Source organism: Schistocerca piceifrons, chromosome 7, assembly GCF_021461385.2.
Source record: "Schistocerca piceifrons isolate TAMUIC-IGC-003096 chromosome 7, iqSchPice1.1, whole genome shotgun sequence".
Classification (NCBI taxonomy): Eukaryota; Metazoa; Arthropoda; class Insecta; order Orthoptera; family Acrididae; genus Schistocerca; species Schistocerca piceifrons.
The window spans coordinates 511032639-511053373 of NC_060144.1; the positions used below are offsets into that span (position 1 = coordinate 511032639).

Genomic DNA, 20735 nt, shown 5'->3' on the forward strand with positions numbered 1-20735 from the left:
TCAAAATTACCTCTGTCGGTCATTAGATATTAAGGCCGATGAAGGCGACGTTGTACGTCCTTTCACGCAACTACTTTAAGCCTGCCATACTAATTTAACCCTTTTCTGGTCAGTAGCGCTTAGAATAGAACAGAATAGAATATAGTAACTTGACACGCTTGTGCCAGCGTAGTCATCAAATACTATCACCGACCCCAAGTAATCGAAAAACGGGTTATTCACCCGCCCCCCCACCCTAACCCATATTTTTAGCCTGCTTCTAGCTGATGGTATTTTGTCTGTCCTGCGTGCATGCGTTTTGATCATCCGTGGAATTTGCTATCCCACATATAAAGTTTCAGCCTATCCACGTTATATAGATCTATAAAATTGTCCTTGAGCTAGGACATTATACATACGCACGCATCAACTTCGTGCGCCTTTGATCCGGTCATCGGATCACTTTCGTAACACGTTTTATGCCAATCACACGGAAGAAGACGATTTTTCAATTTGCACATGCGTGTTCCTTTCTGACATTCTCACAGCCTAACTGCCGGCGCCACCTCAGTTTACCTGAGAGCCCGCGGCGCACCGAACGTTGGCTGGGGTGAGGAAGCACGCTTCTGAGGTTTGAGCTAAGTACAGCCATTGACATGGTACACACGTACCGTTTATTTTACATTTTATCCGAGTCTTTTGCCCTTTTGGGCGTTCTGTATTAATGTTGGACCATGCTACTTTAGGCAGTTTGTAGTTTTAGTGTGTTCCGAAGAAGGCGTGGCTATTCGCGACGAAACCTAGATCAACATCCGGTTTCTATTTGCAATAGAGGCGGATTCTTTGTAATCATTACATGTGACCATAGCTGCAGGCATGCTCACCCAACGACTGGACACCTGGCACGGCGTCCCACACCCAAAGAGGCCAGCTAACACAACTACCATACACACTATTCCCACTATTATTTTCGGAAAGTGTGTTTACAGCGAATAACGTTGGTCGCATAAGATATCAGTGGAAAAAGTGGAAGAAAATAAGAAGGTTGTTACGCTCACATCCCAATGACACTGAAATGGCTTCGCATGTCTCTGTTGTTTATGTGTGCTATATTTGAAACAAATTATTATTGATCGGTTTCGATCAGTATGTCTGGGCTTCGTATAAAAAATTTGGTAACTGATATGGATTAATCAATTGATTTAGTGATTTCAGGACTTTCTAAACAAATACATCTTCATGTTTAAAGGATTCGCTGTAGCTCTTTGATGGGCTCTCATGCATGGCTGTAGTTCCTCAAACAAATCTTCCCTGCCTTTGTCGAAATTGCTTCTCCTTAAAAGTACCATGCACACCATGTCCACTTCTTGATTCTCGGTTGAAATGCTTGCATAATAACCCTTATGAACTCACTTTCCACATGGTCACATTCCAGTGATTCTTCAATAAAGCATAATCACTACATCCAAAACTAAAACTCATTCAATATTTCTAAAATAACAAATTGTCTTCACAGTCAATACACACCAAACCGAATGAACAGCCTTACCAACAACTCACCACGTCTCGGTACAGTGGACAAAAATTCAGCAGGCGGACCAATCGGTAACAGGCCTCAGGAGCGTACAGAATAGCAATTTCGGCTACCGAACTGAAAATGCCGTCATACTGAGGCTATCCTACGGAACCGAATGTTATGGACGATGCCGAACAGGGCTAATGGACGTGTGGTTAAGTGACCTCGCCCTAGGGCCACGGCAGAGGCTTCTGCCACGTCAGTGTGGCCTCTCTGCAGATTCTTAGCTTCTTGCATCAGGATGCGGTGACAGCTTTCTGTTTCCCCGCTCATGGGTTGCACCTGCAGAGTTGAAAGGTACTGGCGCAACAGAATCTACCAACATTTTGGGTAATTCTTGGGCATGATTGATATTTTGCCGACTAATCACTGTTGATGCTCTTTCTGCCAGATGTTCCTCTTCATATGGCTCTTGTGTGAACATAAGTGCAAATTCCGTACCGTGAGATGAGCAATATATTTATCCATCTGATCTATTTTAGTGTGGATGACATATCTGGAGACTCTTGACAAAATAGTCCATGGGTAAAATGCCAAATGTTGCTGTCCAAGGGCACAATATTTTGTCTTTATGATCATCTGATTACAAAAACAAAATTAGTGTCTCCTTTTTTCTTTTACGAGTATTTGTCAAGAACTTCCAATGAAGCTACGCAGTTTGAAAACCACAACACCGACGATTAAGTTATGACTTTTCAGTATAATCTTCGTCCATTTCTACAGTTTTGGTCCATCTTTTAGCAAGGGTATGCATACCAGTGTGGTAAACCGCACCGTCCTGCTTCCAAGGCCATTGAAACACAGATCTGTTCATAGCCTCCTCATTTTCAAAGAGAATCCGACGACGAGCTTCTTTTAGCACCCCAAATAGAGAGAAGTCTGATAGTGCCAGGTCAGGGCTGTATGGGTGGTAAGACAAGTTTTCCCATCCAATTTTCATAATTTCTTCAGTAGTGCGACGACTGGTGTGTGTTCTTGCATTGTCATGCAAAAGAAGAACATCCACCACAGCTTTTGTTGGGCGAACTACCTGAAGACGTGCTTCTGCCGCATTTTACAGAATTTGTTGTGCAACTTTTCTCCAAAAAATCAACCATAATCACATCCTCTCCATCCCAGAATATTGTAGTCGTTACTTTGCGATCGCACAGTTTTGAACTTTTTCTTATTCGTTGAGTTTCTGTGATACCATTCCACTGACCGCGTCCTTGTTCTGGTTCAAAAAAATGATCCATGTTTCGTCTCCGGCCATAGTTTCCCAGAAACTGCTCTCTCTCCAAACAGAAGCACTAAGGGGCTTGGGATTCAATTGTTTTTCTTGTGTCTTTATTCTGATCGGTTAACATTCTTAGTACCCACGTTGCACAAACCTTTGAATATCCCACTGCCTTTACTGATGGAGGTAATCCGACACAAATCATCTGCAGTCACCCGGCGGTCACCACAAATGACGTCATCCAGTCGCTGGATGTTGTGTGGAGTCACTGCTGTCACCGGCCTGAGGCTCCGCGTTTCGTCAGCCGACGGTGTTTGCCCGTCAGCTTCGTTACAGCAACGAACCCATCGTCTCACAATGCTGATATCCACTGTTGCATCGCCGTACGTATTTTTCAGTCTTTCGTGGATGTGAATGGGCGTTGTACCTTCTGCATTCAACGTTTCTATCACAGAGCGCTGTCTAACACGATCATCGATGTCGGCCATTTTGCAAGTGACTGCAGTATTGGCATCTGCTGATGAAGAAGTTACCACTACAGTGGGCTGGAGAAGGTGGTTTGCGAAATAGTGCCAAATTTAAATTTTTCACTTAACAAGCTTTATTTAAGGAGAAAAAATTAGAAGGAATTGAAGTATGACAACAGGAAAGATTCTTGTATTAAGCTATCAGTCATTATCTAAATGAGAAACCAGTGAGTCTAGTATCTCAAAATATTTTCACCTTAAGGCCCTGCGTTTTAATTGTGCATGTTAATGACCTTTCGTCTGTGATATTAACAGGTGCCTAATTGCTTTTCTTTGCCGGTGATAAAAATATTGCAATAAATAGCAAATCAAGTGTAGTTTTCGAAATAGCTGTCAATGACATTTTCATGGACATTACTAAAGGATTTGAGGCCAATTCTTTGTCACTAAACTTCAAAAACGAACACCATATGCAGTTCAGAACTCATAATACACTCCTGGAAATTGAAATAAGAACACCGTGAATTCATTGTCCCAGGAAGGGGAAACTTTATTGACACATTCCTGGGGTCAGATACATCACATGATCACACTGACAGAACCACAGGCACATAGACACAGGCAACAGAGCATGCACAATGTCGGCACTAGTACAGTGTATATCCACCTTTCGCAGCAATGCAGGCTGCTATTCTCCCATGGAGACGATCGTAGAGATGCTGGATGTAGACCTGTGGAACGGCTTGCCATGCCATTTCCACCTGGCGCCTCAGTTGGACCAGCGTTCGTGTTGGACGTGCAGACCGCGTGAGACGACGCTTCATCCAGTCCCAAACATGCTCAATGGGGGACAGATCCGGAGATCTTGCTGGCCAGGGTAGTTGACTTACACCTTCTAGAGCACGTTGGGTGGCACGGGATACATGCGGACGTGCATTGTCCTGTTGGAACAGCAAGTTCCCTTGCCGGTCTAGGAATGGTAGAACGATGGGTTCGATGACGGTTTGGATGTACCGTGCACTATTCAGTGTCCCCTCGACGATCACCAGTGGTGTACGGCCAGTGTAGGAGATCGCTCCCCACACCATGATGCCGGGTGTTGGCCCTGTGTGCCTCGGTCGTATGCAGTCCTGATTGTGGCGCTCACCTGCACGGCGCCAAACACGCATACGACCATCATTGGCACCAAGGCAGAAGCGACTCTCATCGCTGAAGACGGCACGTCTCCATTCGTCCCTCCATTCACGCCTGTCGCGACACCACTGGAGGCGGGCTGCACGATGTTGGGGCGTGAGCGGAAGACGGCCTAACGGTGTGCGGGACCGTAGCCCAGCTTCATGGAGACGGTTGCGAATGGTCCTCGCCGATACCCCAGGAGCAACAGTGACCCTAATTTGCTGGGAAGTGGCGGTGCGGTCCCCTACGGCACTGCGTAGGATCCTACGGTCTTGGCGTGCATCCGTGCGTCGCTGCGGTCCGGTCCCAGGTCGACGGGCGCGTGCACCTTCCGCCGACCACTGGCAACAATATCGATGTACTGTGGAGACCTCACGCCCCACGTGTTGAGCAATTCGGCGGTACGTCCACCCGGCCTCCCGCATGCCCACTATACGCCCTCGCTCAAAGTCCGTCAACTGCACATACGGTTCACGTCCACGCTGTCGCGGCATGCTACCAGTGTTAAAGACTGCGATGGAGCTCCGTATGCCACGGCAAACTGGCTGACACTGACGGCGGCGGTGCACAAATGCTGCGCAGCTAGCGCCATTCGACGGCCAACACCGGGGTTCCTGGTGTTCCGCTGTGCCGTGCGTGTGATCATTGCTTGTACAGCCCTCTCGCAGTGTCCGGAGCAAGTATGGTGGGTCTGACACACCGGTGTCAATGTGTTCTTTTTTCCATTTCCAGGAGTGTAGGTTTCCATGCAGCAAACACCTTACAAACGATGACAAGCAGAAATAAGCGGTTGACAGTGTAAAATTATTGGCGTTACAGATTGATAGCAAATTCAGTTGGGAGGAACATACTATACAGTTTATAAGGCAGTTCAACAAATCTTTATTTGCAATGCAGATGTTGTTACAAGTTCGTAGCGTTTATGTTTTGCATGTTAGTATTCCTGTTGTTGTGGGTTGATTTATTGGTTGTTAGTATTTTCTTTGCAGTTAACTGCTGCTACTTGATTTTACATAATCTCATTTTGACACTTGGAGGTAGTAAATCGAGCTGTGGACGCTAGAAAATGAAGTGGAAGTGGAGAAATCGGAACATTTCTGACATGTTCTTCTGTTTGAGTTCAATGGAGGGATGACAGCAGCTAAGGCAGCCAGAAACATTTGAGCCGTGTATGGGGATAATGCCACTGGACGGAGCACGGCAAGAAAATGATTTTCTCGTTTTAACAAGAATCGTTTTGACATTAGAGACTCTCCACATTCAGGAAGACCGTCAGGGTTCGATGAAGATCGTTTAAATGCATAAATCCACAATGATCCACGTCAGTGAATTCGAACTGGCAAATGTGATGAACTGTGGTCATTCCACCATCATGAGACATTTGCATGCAATGGGAAAGGCTCGAAAATCGAGTGTATGGATACCGCATGCAATCACACAAACCAACGGGTGGTCACATTTGCATCTGTGCTTGCTTGTCATCAGTTGGTTCGAGAACAACACCGACCATTCCTGTCCTGAATCGCTGCTGGTGACGATAAATGGTATCTTTATGCTCACATAAGAAAAGAAAGGAATGGTTGAACCCAATCAAAGCAGCGACTCCGTGTACAAAGTCCTTCGCGCATCCATAAAAGATAGTGCTTTGTACCTGGTGGAACAGAGACGGGTTGATGTACTACGAATTACTTTCCTGAGGTGTAACTAACACCGCTGACATTTATTCTCAACAACTGAGATGTCTTGCAGATGCAATCCGAAAACAACAACCAGGAAAACTGCATGAAGTAATAATACTCACCACTTTGCTAGACTGAGAAAAGGAACACTATACAGAAGTTGGGTTGGGAAGTCATTTTGCACCCACCTTATTCACAGTATCTTGCACCCTGAGATTTTCACCTTTTCCACTCTCTATCAAATAATTTTCAAAGAACTTCCTTTCCGTTTGAAAATGCGCTCGGAAAATGACTTGACAAGTTCTTCTCCTCAAAACCACATAATTTCTAGTCACAGAATCGAAAAGCTACGTCAGTGTTGGCAGACTGTTGTAAATAATGAAGGATAATGTTATGTTTTTCTGTTGTGTTTATTAAACTTATGGATACACGCTGCAAACCTGCGAACAAACCTAATACATACAAATGTAGGCTTCCACGGCCGGTGAATCTATATTACCCCTCTATAGAGAGGCAATAGAGATTCACAAACACCATAATAATTTTATTAGAAAGGAGGAAGTCTTAAAGTTGGACAAAATATGGATGTGACGTTGTGCCTGCAGAATGACAATCGATTACTCTTAATCGAGAATGATGACGCCTTCCAAAGATAGGCATACCGTCGGCATCACGTGACGAATGGTGGTGCCCTCTATGCGCTCTATAAATGCGAGTGTACCTGGAGCCTCAGTGGCAGTAGCCGAACGACCTCAGAAGATGTCTCCCGCAGATGGAGCCGAAACGTTAGATGGAAATTTTATACATCTACCACGGCCTCTCAGCCCGGGAGTTTTAACTAAAGAAACCTAATACAAATAAGAAAGCTGCCTTACGTTGCTTACTTTTATCCTTTACTGTCATACAGGATCTGTTTTTGTCTTAATTCGTCAAACAAAGCTATTATTCTGCGAATCCAAAACCATCTAATATTAATTGTTCGTAATGTGAATTGGAAAATATCTTGCACAAGCCTTTCCAAAGAATTGGGAATACCAATTACCTCTCCTCGGTGCATAGAAACAATTTAGAGTGTATTTCACAGAGACTGTTAAATTTGTTGTTATACGTTCCTTTTTAATTATAATTAGCCTTGCAATACACTAGTTTAAAGTCACATTGCTGTAGTTACTTAAAGTAAATTAAATGTAGTTCTCTGTCTCCTTTAAGCATCTCTGTGAGATCCTTGGAATACGACAAATATAATGTAAAAAGCGATCCTGCCACTATCATCAGTGGCGCTGATGAGGAGACCGCATGGTGACTCAGCACCCTCTTGGATCGTCACCCCAAATTGCTCGGTCAGACATTGGTAACTGAGCTCTGGGAGCGACGGGGCTACTACCGCCACCATGCTGACGTGTGCCGCGTGGATCGAACCGCGAACAAAACGCCGAATGCTGTGCCAGTCGACGCTCTTGGCAGGAGGTGTGGGGGCGGAGAGGATACAAGCTGACCCGAGCGCTCACTTCATAAGCACAACTGATGACAACAGGATCGAGCGACACAGTTTCGTTCCTTTCGGTGAACAAAAGCCAGCACTAAGCCCATGGAATATTTTTCCATCAAATACACGTGGAGAAACTAAAGAAGAATAACACGTTTGTTGGATTCAAGTGTCAAATTTGTAGCACGTGCAACAAAGTCTGTGCTAGGGGACTTTGCGGGGGTGCGTGGTAGAGACTCATTGTTGGACGCTGGTGTGTTGCAGGCAGGGTGGGGATCACCCTGGACTGCGACTGGTACGAGCCCCTCACCAACAGCACGGAGGACGCAGACGCCGCCGAACGACAGCTCCAGTTCCAGGTAAGCAGCGACCGCGCGGCGTCATTAATGGCTCCACGACGGCCTGTCATGCACGCATTCACACTTTAAAAAAAAAATTTCCTTTATTGCACATTCTGTGGACAAAAAATACGACCACTTGCTGTGATGTGGAACGAATCAGTTTTACAATTCACAATTTCTCAATAAAGAAAGACAACATGCCGACCATTCACATGATCGAATTAATGGGTGTGGTGGATTTTTTATTTTACATACAGTCATTTAGACTTCATTATGTTCAGTTGCTGTCTCTTAACCACACACACACATACACACACACACACATGAAATTCTTCTGTGAAGCAGGAAGAGTTGTTAAGCAGACATGATTTCAGTTTTTGTTTGAAGTTAATATTATCCATTACATTCTTTCCATCAAAGAATTTTTATGGCTAAATCTTCACTTCCAGTGCCACACTGAAGATGACTGATAGACAGCGTAAGTAATTTTTCTTTATACCATTATATTTAAGAATGTTACTGTTGTTTTGTTAACTCTCAGCAACAAAACTTTGTAAAGGAGTAAATGTATTATTAAACTGTTGACAGTTTGCCCAGCCGTCTATAAGAGGTCCTAGAATGGATACCACTTTTTATCCTTATCACACGCTTCTGTACAGCAAATATTTTGTTTCGCTGATTTACGATTTACTCCAGAACATAACGCGTAGACATTAGTGAACGAAAATAGAAAGAGTAAGTCAGTTTTTGACATCTTCATCGCCAAATTGTTATATTATTAATAACACAGTAGTTACAGGACTTTGGCATTTGGTAAGATGTGTAACATATGAATCCCAGTTTAGGTTCTCATCAATATAAACACCTAACAATTTAGAATGTTCTCGTTCACTTACTTATTTACTTCACGCTTTATGTGAAATGGAGTCGTCAAGCCCTGTTCTATACTGAATTCCATGTATTGTGTTTTATCTAAGTTCGATGACAGTACATTTGCACAGAACCACTTATTAATTTTTGAGGAAATATTACTTAGATTTTCAAATGTTAAGGTTTCTCCATTAGGTTTGATTATTATACTCGCATGGTCAGCAAACATAACAATTTCTGTTTCTTGTATGTGTGATACTAGAACATTTATATCTGACAAGAAGAAGAGTGGTCTCATTATGGTTCCTTGTGGTACAACTGTAGTGAACATTCTAGTTTCAGATAACGATCTTTTGTTGCGTACTCTCCATGAGTTTCTTAACGCAACACTTGCATCTTCTTTGCTTTGACGGAAACTATTCAAATGGTTCAAATGGCTCTGAGCACTATGGGACTTAACGTATGAGGTCATCAGTCCCCTAGAACTTAGAACTACTTAAACCTAACTAACCTAAGGACATCACACACATCCATGCCCGAGGCAGGATTCGAACCTGCGACCGTAGCAGTTGTGCGGTTCCGGACTGAAGCGCCTAGAACCGCTCGGCCTCCGCGGCCGGCGAAAATTATTATCAGAAGATCTGTCATACTATAACATTTAACCTTCTCTAGGACATTGTGAAGAGCACAGTAAAATTCTAGAAGAAAATACACATGAAAACCGCTGAATGTATTCCACAGAAACACAATATTTTTATGGAGACTGATTGACAACCGTAGAGATAGTAATTTAAAGCGCTGTCCAATGAAAATAGTAGGAAGCAAAACCCTAAGCATGTAGCGGCTAAATTTTCCTTCCTGGACGAGAGGTCTCTTGTTTAGATCGTCGTGCTTGCTTAACAAAATTTTTAAGATGACGTCGACAATCACAATTCGAACAATAACTGTATTTCAGCGAGGTAACAAGTTGACATGTAGGAAACTGGAAGAATGTCCGGATTAGCCGAACGGTCTAAGGCGCTGCAGTCGTGGACTGTACGGCTGGTCGCGGCGAGGGTTCGAGTCCTCCCTCGGGCATGGGTGTGTGTGTTTGTCCTTAGGATAATTTAAGTTAAGTAGTGTGTAAGCTAAGGGACTGATGACCTTAGCAGTTAATTCCCATAAGATTTCACACACATCTGAACATTTTTGAAGAATGTCCTGGAGTACTGCCCAAAGCATTCGACCGTATGTTTCAGCTGTGGGTCACTACTGATGACTGTGCGTCACACGAGCTATCACTGCTGACCGCGTGAATGCCGTAACACATATTAGATGGGGGCAATCATATTCCAAGGGTGTCAGCTTTCTCCCACGTCACGGCCGCGTGCAGCCATCCTCCTGTGGCAGAAGAAGCAACTTGTGGGATGAACGGATCAGAGTGGTGTTCAGAGGCTGGGTTCTTGCTTTGCGTCAGTGATGGCCGTTTGCGAGTAAGGCGTTGACCAAAAGAGAACCAAAACGCGCTCCAGCATACAATAATCACTTTCGCCAGAGATGTCCCTAACTGAATATGTAGGGACGGCATTTCGTTTGGGACGCATTACGCAAAGCACTCCTTGCCCAGCTACGACAACACATGAAAATAGCGTGGAAGAATGTCTCCAAATATTGCAAGCTCATTTCTCTCGCCCCTCTCCTCCAGTCAGTCTCTGCATTTGACAAAATTCAAGTAACTGCAACGTACTCGATGTCGAAGCAACCATGAATTTGTATAAGACCATAGAATTAACATCTACTCGTAGTTCTGTTTAGTGGTGGGTCAGAAAAACAGTAACAACCTTTAAGTATACACCGTTACTATGATTACAACAATGCAATAAATAAAGCGATAATGTCCATCTCTATAGGGCAGCTGCTTCCGTCAAGGGTGGCGTGCACTTACGGGCGGCGCCTCAGTCAAACATCAGCACGAAAATCCCCGTTTTTGATGTATTTCCACTTCGTAATTTCTTGACAGACATACACAAGCGAATCGTACAAATCTATTATTCTGGCGCAAAAAATGCCATAGCCTGACTTTTCAAAAATGCCAACGACCATTGCAATTTTTTAGAATGCGTCACATCAATATTATCACAGTTAGATCTTAGTGTACGGTTGGATACATTGTACAAATGAAAATAGGCTGAAGTGAATTTATTCACTGAAACAAAATGCCAGAGTCCAAATAATCAAATAAGTAGCTGTTTAATCAATTTTTGTTGAATCACCAGTGTTATTACTGGTTTGATACTTCCCGCCACGAATTTCTCTCTTGTGCCAATCTTTTCGTATCACAGTAGCAATCGCAACCTACTTCCTCAGTTATTTGCTGGATGTATTCCCCTCTCTCCCGTCCCCTACAGTTTTTACCTCTACAGCTCCCTCTAGTACCATGGAAGTTATTCCCTGATGTCTTCACAGATGTCCTACAGTCCTATTCCTTTTTTTTGTGTTTTCCACGTATTCCTTTCCTCGTCGATTCTGTGGGGAACCTCCTCATTCCTTACCTTACCAGTGCACCCAATTTTCAACATTCTTCTGTAACACATCAGATGTAACATATCATCTCAAATGCTTCTGTTCTCTTCTTTTCTGGTTTTCTCACAGTCCATGATTCACTGCCATACAATGCTGTACTCCAAACGTACATCCTCAGAAATTTCTTCCTCACAACTACGGCCTATGTTTGATACTAGCAGACTTCGTTGACCATGAATGCCGCTTTTGCCAGTGCTTGTCTGATTTTTATGTCCTCCTTGTTCCTTCCTTCATTGGCTATTTTGCTGCCTAGGTGGCAGAATTCCATAACTTCGAACACCTCGTGATCCGCAATTCTAATGTTAAGTTCCTCGCTATTCTCTTTTCTGCTACTTCTCATTGCTTTCGCCTTTATTCGATTTACTCTCAATCCATCTTCTGTACTCGTCAGAATGTTCACTGCATGCAATACATCCTATAATTCTTCTTCACTTTCACTGAAGGCATCAATGTCATCAGTGGATCTTATCAATAATATCCTTCCACCTTGAATTTTAATCCCACTCTGGAAACTTTCTTTTATTTTGTCATTGCTTCTTGGATGTACAGGTTATTACAAATGATTGGAGCGATTTCACAGCTCTACAATAACTTTATTATTTGAGATATTTTCACAATGCTTTGCACACACATACAAAAACTCAAAAAGTTTTTTTAGGCATTCACAAATGTTCGATATGTGCCCCTTTAGTGATTCGACAGACATCAAGTCGATAATCAAGATCCTCCCACGCTCGGCGCAGCATGTCCCCATCAATGAGTTCGAAAGCATCGTTGATGAGAGCTCGCAGTTCTGGCACGTTTCTTGGTAGAGGAGGTTTAAACACTGAATCTTTCACATAACCCCACAGAAAGAAATCGCATGGGGTTAAGTCGGGAGAGCGTGGAGGCCATGACATGAATTGCTGATCGTGATCTCCACCACGACCGATCCATCGGTTTTCCAATCTCCTGTTTAAGAAATGCCCAACATCACGATGGAAGTGCGGTGGAGCGCCATCCTGTTGAAAGATGAAATCGGCGCTGTCGGTCTCCAGTTGTGGCACGAGCCAATTTTCCAGCATGTCCAGATACACGTGTCCTGTAACGTTTTTTTCGCAGAAGAAAAAGGGGCCGTAAAGTTTAAACCGTGAGATTGCACAAAACACGTTAACTTTTGGTGAATTGCGAATTTGCTGCACGAATGCGTGAGGATTCTCTACCGCCCAGATTCGCACATTGTGTCTGTTCACTTCACCATTAAGAAAAAATGTTGCTTCATCACTGAAAACAAGTTTCGCACTGAACACATCCTCTTCCATGAGCTGTTGCAACCACGCCGAAAATTCAAAGCGTTTGAATTTGTCATCGGGTGTCAGGGCTTGTAGCAATTGTAAACGGTAAGGCTTCTGCTTTTAGCCTTTTCTGTAAGATTTTCCAAACCGTCGGCTGTGGTACATTTAGCTCCCTGCTTGCTTTATTCGTCGACTTCCGCGGGATATGCGTGAAACTTGCCCGCACGCGTTCAACCGTTTCTTCGCTCACTGCAGGCAGACCCGTTGATTTCCCCTTACAGAGGCATCCTGAAGCTTTAAACTGCGCATACCATCGCCGAATGGAGTTAGCAGTTGGTGGATCTTTGTTGAACTTCGTCCTGAAGTGTCGTTGCACTGTTATGACTGACTGATGTGAGTGCATTTCAAGCACGACATACGCTTTCTCGGCTCCTGTCGCCATTTTGTCTCACTGCGCTCTCGAGCGCTCTGGCGGCAGAAACCTGAAATGTGGCTTCAGCCGAACAAAACTTAATGAGTTTTTCTACATATCTGTAGTGTGTCGTGACCATATGTCAATGAATGGAGCTACAGTGAATTTATGAAATCGCTTCAATCATTTGTAATAGCCCTGTATAGCTTCAACAGCAATGGCGAAAGAGTACATCTTTGTCTTATTCAAATACTCACCGCTAAATAAATGCTGATGCAGTTCTCAGAAACCTTGTGTGCAGACAACCAATTGATAACATCACTTTCAATATTGTTACCATATAAGTTTGTTACATACCAGCTCCAAATCCAAAGCCCTGTAGCAGTTAACACAGAGAAATTCTATCACTTGGACCGAGTCGGTGTCGGAATAAGGCAGTATTCTGTAGCAAGCCAGCACCTTCCCATGGTTGAGGTAGGCCTACCAAACTAGCGGTTCTCTCAAAAACAGAACGAAAAACTGGCACTGCAGTCCTTTTCCAATGGGCTACCTCTAGGAAAGATGTAAACTACATCACCGCTGCAAATGGAAAACAATCCCTTCAGCCGCAACCGTGCTGGGCCTCTATACAAGATGATCCGTGGTGATGTTACAGACTTTCAGGAATGATGGAGAAGGTAAGTGTATCAGTTTGGGATACGGGACCCTGGTCCGGAAACGGCACAGTTGAAAGCTATAAACGAAAATCGTTCTCTGTCAATGGGCCTCTTCTGCAGCAAGCTCTTTGGTTTCCATTTTTGGAGAGGTGGTGTCAGAGACCGAAACAAGAAAACATGTCCAGTGAACATGGGTCTAAGGTCTTACTACTGAGAAGTTTTACTACTGTGGAACACATGTCGTATACTGTACATGTATAAATGCTCATAATTCTTAAGGTATGCATTTAGAGCCCATGTTCACTACAGAATTTTCTCTTGATTTGGTCCATAATACCTCCGTCAAAAACATGGAAAGCAAAGAGCTCGCAGTAGAAGAGGTTCAAATGGTTCAAATGGCTCTGATCACTATGGGACAACAGCGGAGGTGATCAGTTCCCTAGAACTTAGAAATACTTAAACCTAACTAACCTAAGGACATCACACACATCCATGCCCGAGGCAGGATTCGAACCTGCGACCGTAGCAGTCGCACGGTTCCGGTCTGAAGCGCCTAGAACCGCTCGACCACAACGGCCGACAGTAGAAGAGGTCCACGCTCAGAGATATCAGAACTATTTTCGCTCATAACTTTCGACTCGGTAGTTTCCGGAGCAGGGTACCTTTCTTGCATTTACCTTCTACATCATCCCTGAGAGAGTGTAACATAATGATGGAATTCCCGTGTATACTCTCGTAACTATCCTCTTCACGGAAACACAAGTGAGTTCTGCTTAAAAGTCAAAAAGCATCACATTCAAAAGTACACTGTAAAAAAAACCGACGCACCACGAAGGAGTTAGGCAAACTGGTCACAAATTGATATTCATACAGGTATCGACGGAAAATGCATAATGCTAAACTCTGGCGGACGATGGATGAACGTGTGACGCTGCAGCGCAATTTCACCGCGCAGCTAGAAAAGATAGTATATAGGGGACATGTCGATAACAGGGCATAAAATCTTTGTGAATTTCAGTCCGTGTACTCAGTTGGACAGAAACTGTGACTCGCAGACAGGTGCAGGAACAATACACACAGATATCAGCAGTCGAGAGAGGACGTGTGGTTGTGCTTAAAGAAGCTTGTAGGACTAATCGGCAAATTGAATGGAAGCGATGCCACTGTTCGACGTTGTTGGCAGGAATGGGTGAACCACGGCCGAACACAGCGTCAAGAAGGGAGCGGTCGACCTAGAGAGACGACAGAATGATAGCACCGAACACGCGTCATAGAGGCACTCAGATTCATCATTATCATCGAACCTACATGCCACTATCATTACATGCGACTATCATTAACCAACGTAAGGTGGCTCTCAGAAAAGGGGAGTGAGCTCACGGCGCTCTTGCGTCTATTACCATTGACCTCTGAACGACAACAAGCCCTTTGCACTGGTGTCGAGCACATTCGTCTGGAATCCCATTGACTGGAGTAGACGTGTCTTCAGTGATGAGTCTCACTTCGAACTGAACCTCGATGACCAGCGATGACATGTCTGGAGCAGGACCTCTTTGGTTGTCATCCGCAGCGCCCTTACCGCACAGCAATACGTCGACGATATTCAACGCCCCGTCTTGTTTCCCTTCGTGGCAAACCATTCTGGGTTTACATCTCAGCAAAGTAATGCCCGCCTGCTCACGGCGAGAGTTTCTACTGCTTGTCTTGGTGCTTACCAAACCCTACCTTGGCCAGTAAACGTCGCCGAATCTCTCCACACTTGAGAACGCTTGGAGCTTTATCGACAGATCTCTGGTCGGCACGAGAGCCAGAGCCGCGTTGGCTGCATAAGGCTAGAATGGGGCATAACCTTGGCGGAGGTTGTTTTGGTGCATATGTCCCCATGAAGAACTTCGGCGGGTGAAGTATCAGTAACGTTTAAACGGTGTGATGTGGTTCTGAGGTGTTCCGGTTGCCTGGAGAGACTGCATCTGAGACGGTTCGCACCCTGTGGACTGCTGTTTTGGGCGCCCCATTCTTCTGAACGGGGTGGTGGCAGCCGTTTGCGACGTGCCGATGTATTGTGTCCTCTGGATAATACACTACTGGTCATTAAAATTGCTACACCAAGAAGAAATGCAGATGATGAATGCGTATTCATTGGACAAATATATTATACTAGAGCTGACATGTGATTACATTTTCACGCAATTTGGGTACACAGATTCTGAGAAACCAGTACCCAGAACAACTACCTCAGGCCGTAATAACGGCCTTGATACGCCTGGGCATTGAGTCAAACAGTGCTTGGATGGCGTGTACAGGTACAGCTGCCCATGCGGCTTCAACACGATGCCACAGTTCATCAAGAGTAGTGACTGGCGAATTGTGACAAGCCAGTTGCTCGGCCACCATTGACCAGACGTTTCCAGTTGGTGAGAGATCTAGAGAACATGCTGACCAGGGTAGCAGTCGAACATTTTCTGTATCCAGAAATGCCCGTACAGGACCTGCAACATGCGGTCGTGAATTATCCTGCTGAAATGTAGGGTTTCGCAAGGATCGAATGAATGGTAGAGCCACGGGTCGTAACACATCTGAAATGTAACGTCCACCGTTCAAAGTGCCGTCAATGCGAACAAGAGGTAACCGAGACGTGTAACCAATAGTACCCCATACCATCACGCCGGGTGATACGCCAGCATGGTGATGACGAATACACGCTTCCAATGTGTGTTCACCGCGATATCGCCAAACACGGATGCGACCATCATGATGCTGTAAACAGAACCTGGATTCATTTGAAAAAATGACGTTTTGCCATTCGTGCAGCCAGGTTCTTCGTTGAGTAAACCATCGCAGGCGCGTCAAGGGTAACCGCAGCCATGGTCTCCGAGCTGATAGTCCATGCTGCTGCAAACGTCGTCGAACTGTTCGTGCAGATGGTTGTTGTCTTGCAAACGTCCCCATCTGTTGACTCAGGGATCGAGACGTGGCTGCACGATCCGTTACAGCCATGCGGGTAAGATGACTGTCATCTCGACTGCTAGTGATACGAGGCCGTTGGGATCCAGCACGGCGTTCCATATTACCCTCCTGAACCCACCGATTCCATATTCTGCTAACAGTCATTGGATCTCGACCAACGCGAGCAGCAATGTCGCGATACGATAAACCGGAATCGCGATAGGCTACAATCCGACATCAAAGTCGGAAAGGTGATGGTAGGCATTTCTCCTCCTTACACGAGGCATCACAACAACGTTTCACCAGGCAACGCTGGTCAACTGCTGTTTGTGTATGAGAAATCGATTGGGAACTTTCCTCATGTCAGCGCGTTGTAGGTGTCGCCACTGGCGCCAACCTTGTGTGAATGGTCTGGAAAGCTAATCATTTGCATATCACAGCATCTTCTTCCTGTCGGTTAAATTTCGCGTCTGTTTACGTCATCTTCGTGGTGTAGCAATTTTAATGGCCAGTAGTTTATAAACTGGCAGTGCACCCATGGTCTGTTCGATCAACTACATGATCCAGTCGCAGTAAGGGGACCAACACCTATGTTTGACATCAATGTGCAATAATCACTCACAGACGCGAGATGGCAGCACTAGCAATGAAGGGTATATAAAGCCTGTCGGGAGACGCGGAAACCAGTGTGTCGTTGACGTAATGCCGAAATGGAGCAGTTTATCTGGCGCTCATTAGGGGTACGGTCACTGGGCTTCCGACCAACGGTGGAGGCGTTTCCGAAACCCCTAAGTTTGTAAACTATTCGCGTGCCGCTGCGGTGAAAGTATACCATGCACAGCAAAATGGCGCTATCCAAAACTGGCGCAGCGACAAATGTAGTGCACCACTGGCCATAGATAACAGCAGTGAACAGTGGATGCGGAGATATGTGTGGGCGAATAGACGTGCAATTCTTGAACCAGATGAACCATGGGCTACCAACAGTATTTCCTCAACAACTGTGCAGTGATCGTTGCTCCGTATGGGTCTCCATAGCAGGCGCCTGGCTCGTGCACCCATGCTGTCTACCGTTCATTGGCGAAGAAGGCTCGAATTTGCATGCCTGTAGCGCAACTGGACGTCCAATGAGTAGCGATAGGTGGCCTTTTCAGACGGATCAGCCTTTTGTGCTCCACCGGACTGAGGGCCGTTGACGTGTATGGTGTGAAACGTCTGTAAGCAAACACCCTGCAACAACTGTCGAAATGGAACAAGCCAGAGTCGGAAGTCTAAGGTATGGGGAATATTTTCGTGGCATTCCCTGGGTGATCTATTCATTCTGAAAGCCGCAATGCATTAACACAGGTATACTTCTATTCCTGGGGACCAAATCCACCCCTACGTGCAGTTTGTTTTTCCTCGGCACAATGGCATCTGCCAGTATGACAATGCAACATGTCACCCGGCTCACAGTGCACGTGCCTGGTTCTAAGTGTACCAGGACGAGTTTACGGTATTCCCAGGGTCAACAGACTCGACAGATTGAAACGTAATTGAAAATCTGTTGGACCAGCTCGATCGAGCTCGATCCTCAACCAAGAAACTTAGCGCAGCTGGCCACAGCACTGGGGTCTACATGGTTGCAGTCCCCGCCAGTACCTTTCACAACCTCACTGACTCTTCCCCTCCATATCTCGTAGCAGTCTGTGCTGCAAAAGGTGGTTATTCAGGCTTTTGGTGAGCTCTTAAATAAGGTGAGTGAACAGCGTAATATGACAGGAGAAACTGAACAATTACGCTTTTAGGATTATTGTGCTGTGGATTAAAAAAAAAAGGATTACATTCATAATTTAAGGGGGTAGGACGTCAAACGGGACGACTTGGAGCAGGAGAGACACCACAGGACTTTTTAATTTCCACTGTCTATACTTTTAAATATAAATTCAGACAACTTTGTCAGAGTGACCAGAAAGGAGACAGGATTTACACTTATAGTGGTGGAAGTCCAAAAATATAAGAAAATAATTTATTTTTTTACATTTGTATTTCACCTTTTTTTCACTTACCATTGGCTGCATTTGTTGCTATAGGTACACTTTTCTTCATAAGTAAGGGAGATTCTTCGATGAATTTTGCACAGCATACAAACCATACGTACAGGTGTATGAAATCTAGAATTTTCCAAATCTATTAAAAACTGTGGTAAAAATTGAGATAATTAACTATAAAATTTGAGTTTTTTATAAACATCATGTTTAAAATGTAACAGCACATTCATTTATTCATAAATTAAATAATTTCTAGAGTTTCATACACCTGTAAGTATGGTTTCTATGCTGTACAAAAATCATCGAAGAATCTCTCTTACTTATGAAGAAACGTGTACCTATAGCAACAAAGGCAGCCAATAGAAGTGAAAAAACGATGAACTTTCACAGGTAAAAAAATTATTTTGTTACTTTTTTCAACTTCCACTGCTATGATTGTCATGCTGGTCATGCTGACAAAGTTTATGAATTTATTCGTAGAAGTATAGACAGTGGAAATTAAAATGTCCTGTGGCGTCTCTCCTGCTCCAAGACGGCCCGTTTGACGTCCTACCCCCCCTTAAGGATTTATGGGACTGAAGGTTAATGTACAAATGAATGTAAGAGAGGGTGTGAAGAGTCTTTGTTGTCGGTCGGCTAACCTACAATTTATCCCATTATTGGGCACATTTTAGCTATATTCGGCACGGACAGTTCCAGCAGCGTGCTAATAACCGCCTTGATATCGTGGAGCTCACAGTGGATGACGTAATGTGCTCTGCTGTTGGCAGCTGGGGATGTACGCACACCCCATCTTTTCGGACAGCGGCGACTTCCCGGAGGTGGTGAAGCAGAGGGTGGCGGCCAACAGCGAGGCAGAGGGCCGCACCAGGTCACGGCTGCCCACACTCTCCCAGGAGGAGATAGACTTCATCAAGGGTGAGTCATCAGCGTCACCAATAGTGATACATTCTATGCAGAGAGGGACAGAGCTTACAATGTCTGATCAAAACTATCGAGACACCTATTAGTGGACATTAATGTGAGGTATGTTTTCCCTTCCTTTTATGATGGGTTGATCTCTACTGGGTACACTTCCAGTGGGGTGTATGAATACCTGTGAAGGAATGGCAGCCCGTTCTTCCCCGAGAGCCGAAACCGGAGAAAGTAGTGATGTTGGATGATAGGGTCTGGAGCGGAATCGACGTTCTAGCTGACTCTAAATGTGTTCCATTGGGTTGAAGTTGGGACTCTGGGGAGGCCAATCCATTTCAGGAATGTTATTGACCACAAACCATTACTTCACAGATGCTGCTATATGACACAGTGCATTCTCGTAATGGTACAAACAATCATCGTTTCCTATCTGTTCCTCTACTGTACTCAGTACACAATGCTGTAAAATCAATTCATATTCATTCGCATATACCGTTTTCTGAAGCTTAATAAGGTGATCACACCCTAACCACGATAAACACCCCATACCGTAACACCACCTCCTCCATACCTCACCGTTGGCATTACACAGGATGGCAGACTAGCCTTTAGCAAACCCAGACACTTCCTTCGGCCTACCACAGATTATAGCGTGATTCGTCTCTCGAAATCACTCGTTTCCAGTCATCTATGGTCCACTGGCGACGCTCTTTACAGCACCTCAAGTGTCGTTCTAGACTGACTATAGAAATTTGTGGCTTATGAGAAGCCACTCAGATATTGTAACCCATTATTTTTAACTCCCTACGCACAGCCATTGCGCTAGCTGGGCTGCTGGTATTACTCTGGAACTCAGGAGTGATTCCTTCCGCTGATTTCACTCGGTTTCTCACACCCACCATCCCCGATACTTGACCGCCCTGTCCGTCAGTACTTGCCGTCTCATGGTCTTAGTTTAGCCGTGGTTGTTCCTTCGCGTTTTCATTTTACAGCAACAGCCAACTTTGGCAACTGTAAAAGGCATGAAATGTCCCTGATGGACTTGTCACTTGTGACAACCACTGACTAGTTCATGTTCGAAATTACTGAGCACTCCTAACCGATATATTTTTCTGTTATTGCTTCTCTAAAATTGCTACACCAGGAAGAT

General features: G+C 44.8%; 1 protein-coding gene across 1 annotated transcript in view; it reads left to right on the forward strand.

Annotated features, from left to right (window-relative positions):
* The window catches only part of LOC124709054 (myrosinase 1-like), a 108306-nt gene that overhangs the window by 53005 nt on the left and 34566 nt on the right, over positions 1-20735 (forward strand). The window contains exons 6-7 of the mRNA XM_047240702.1: positions 7844-7938; positions 19441-19588. Coding sequence (XP_047096658.1) covers positions 7844-7938; positions 19441-19588 — 243 coding nt within the window. The remainder of the gene's footprint in view (positions 1-7843; positions 7939-19440; positions 19589-20735) is intronic.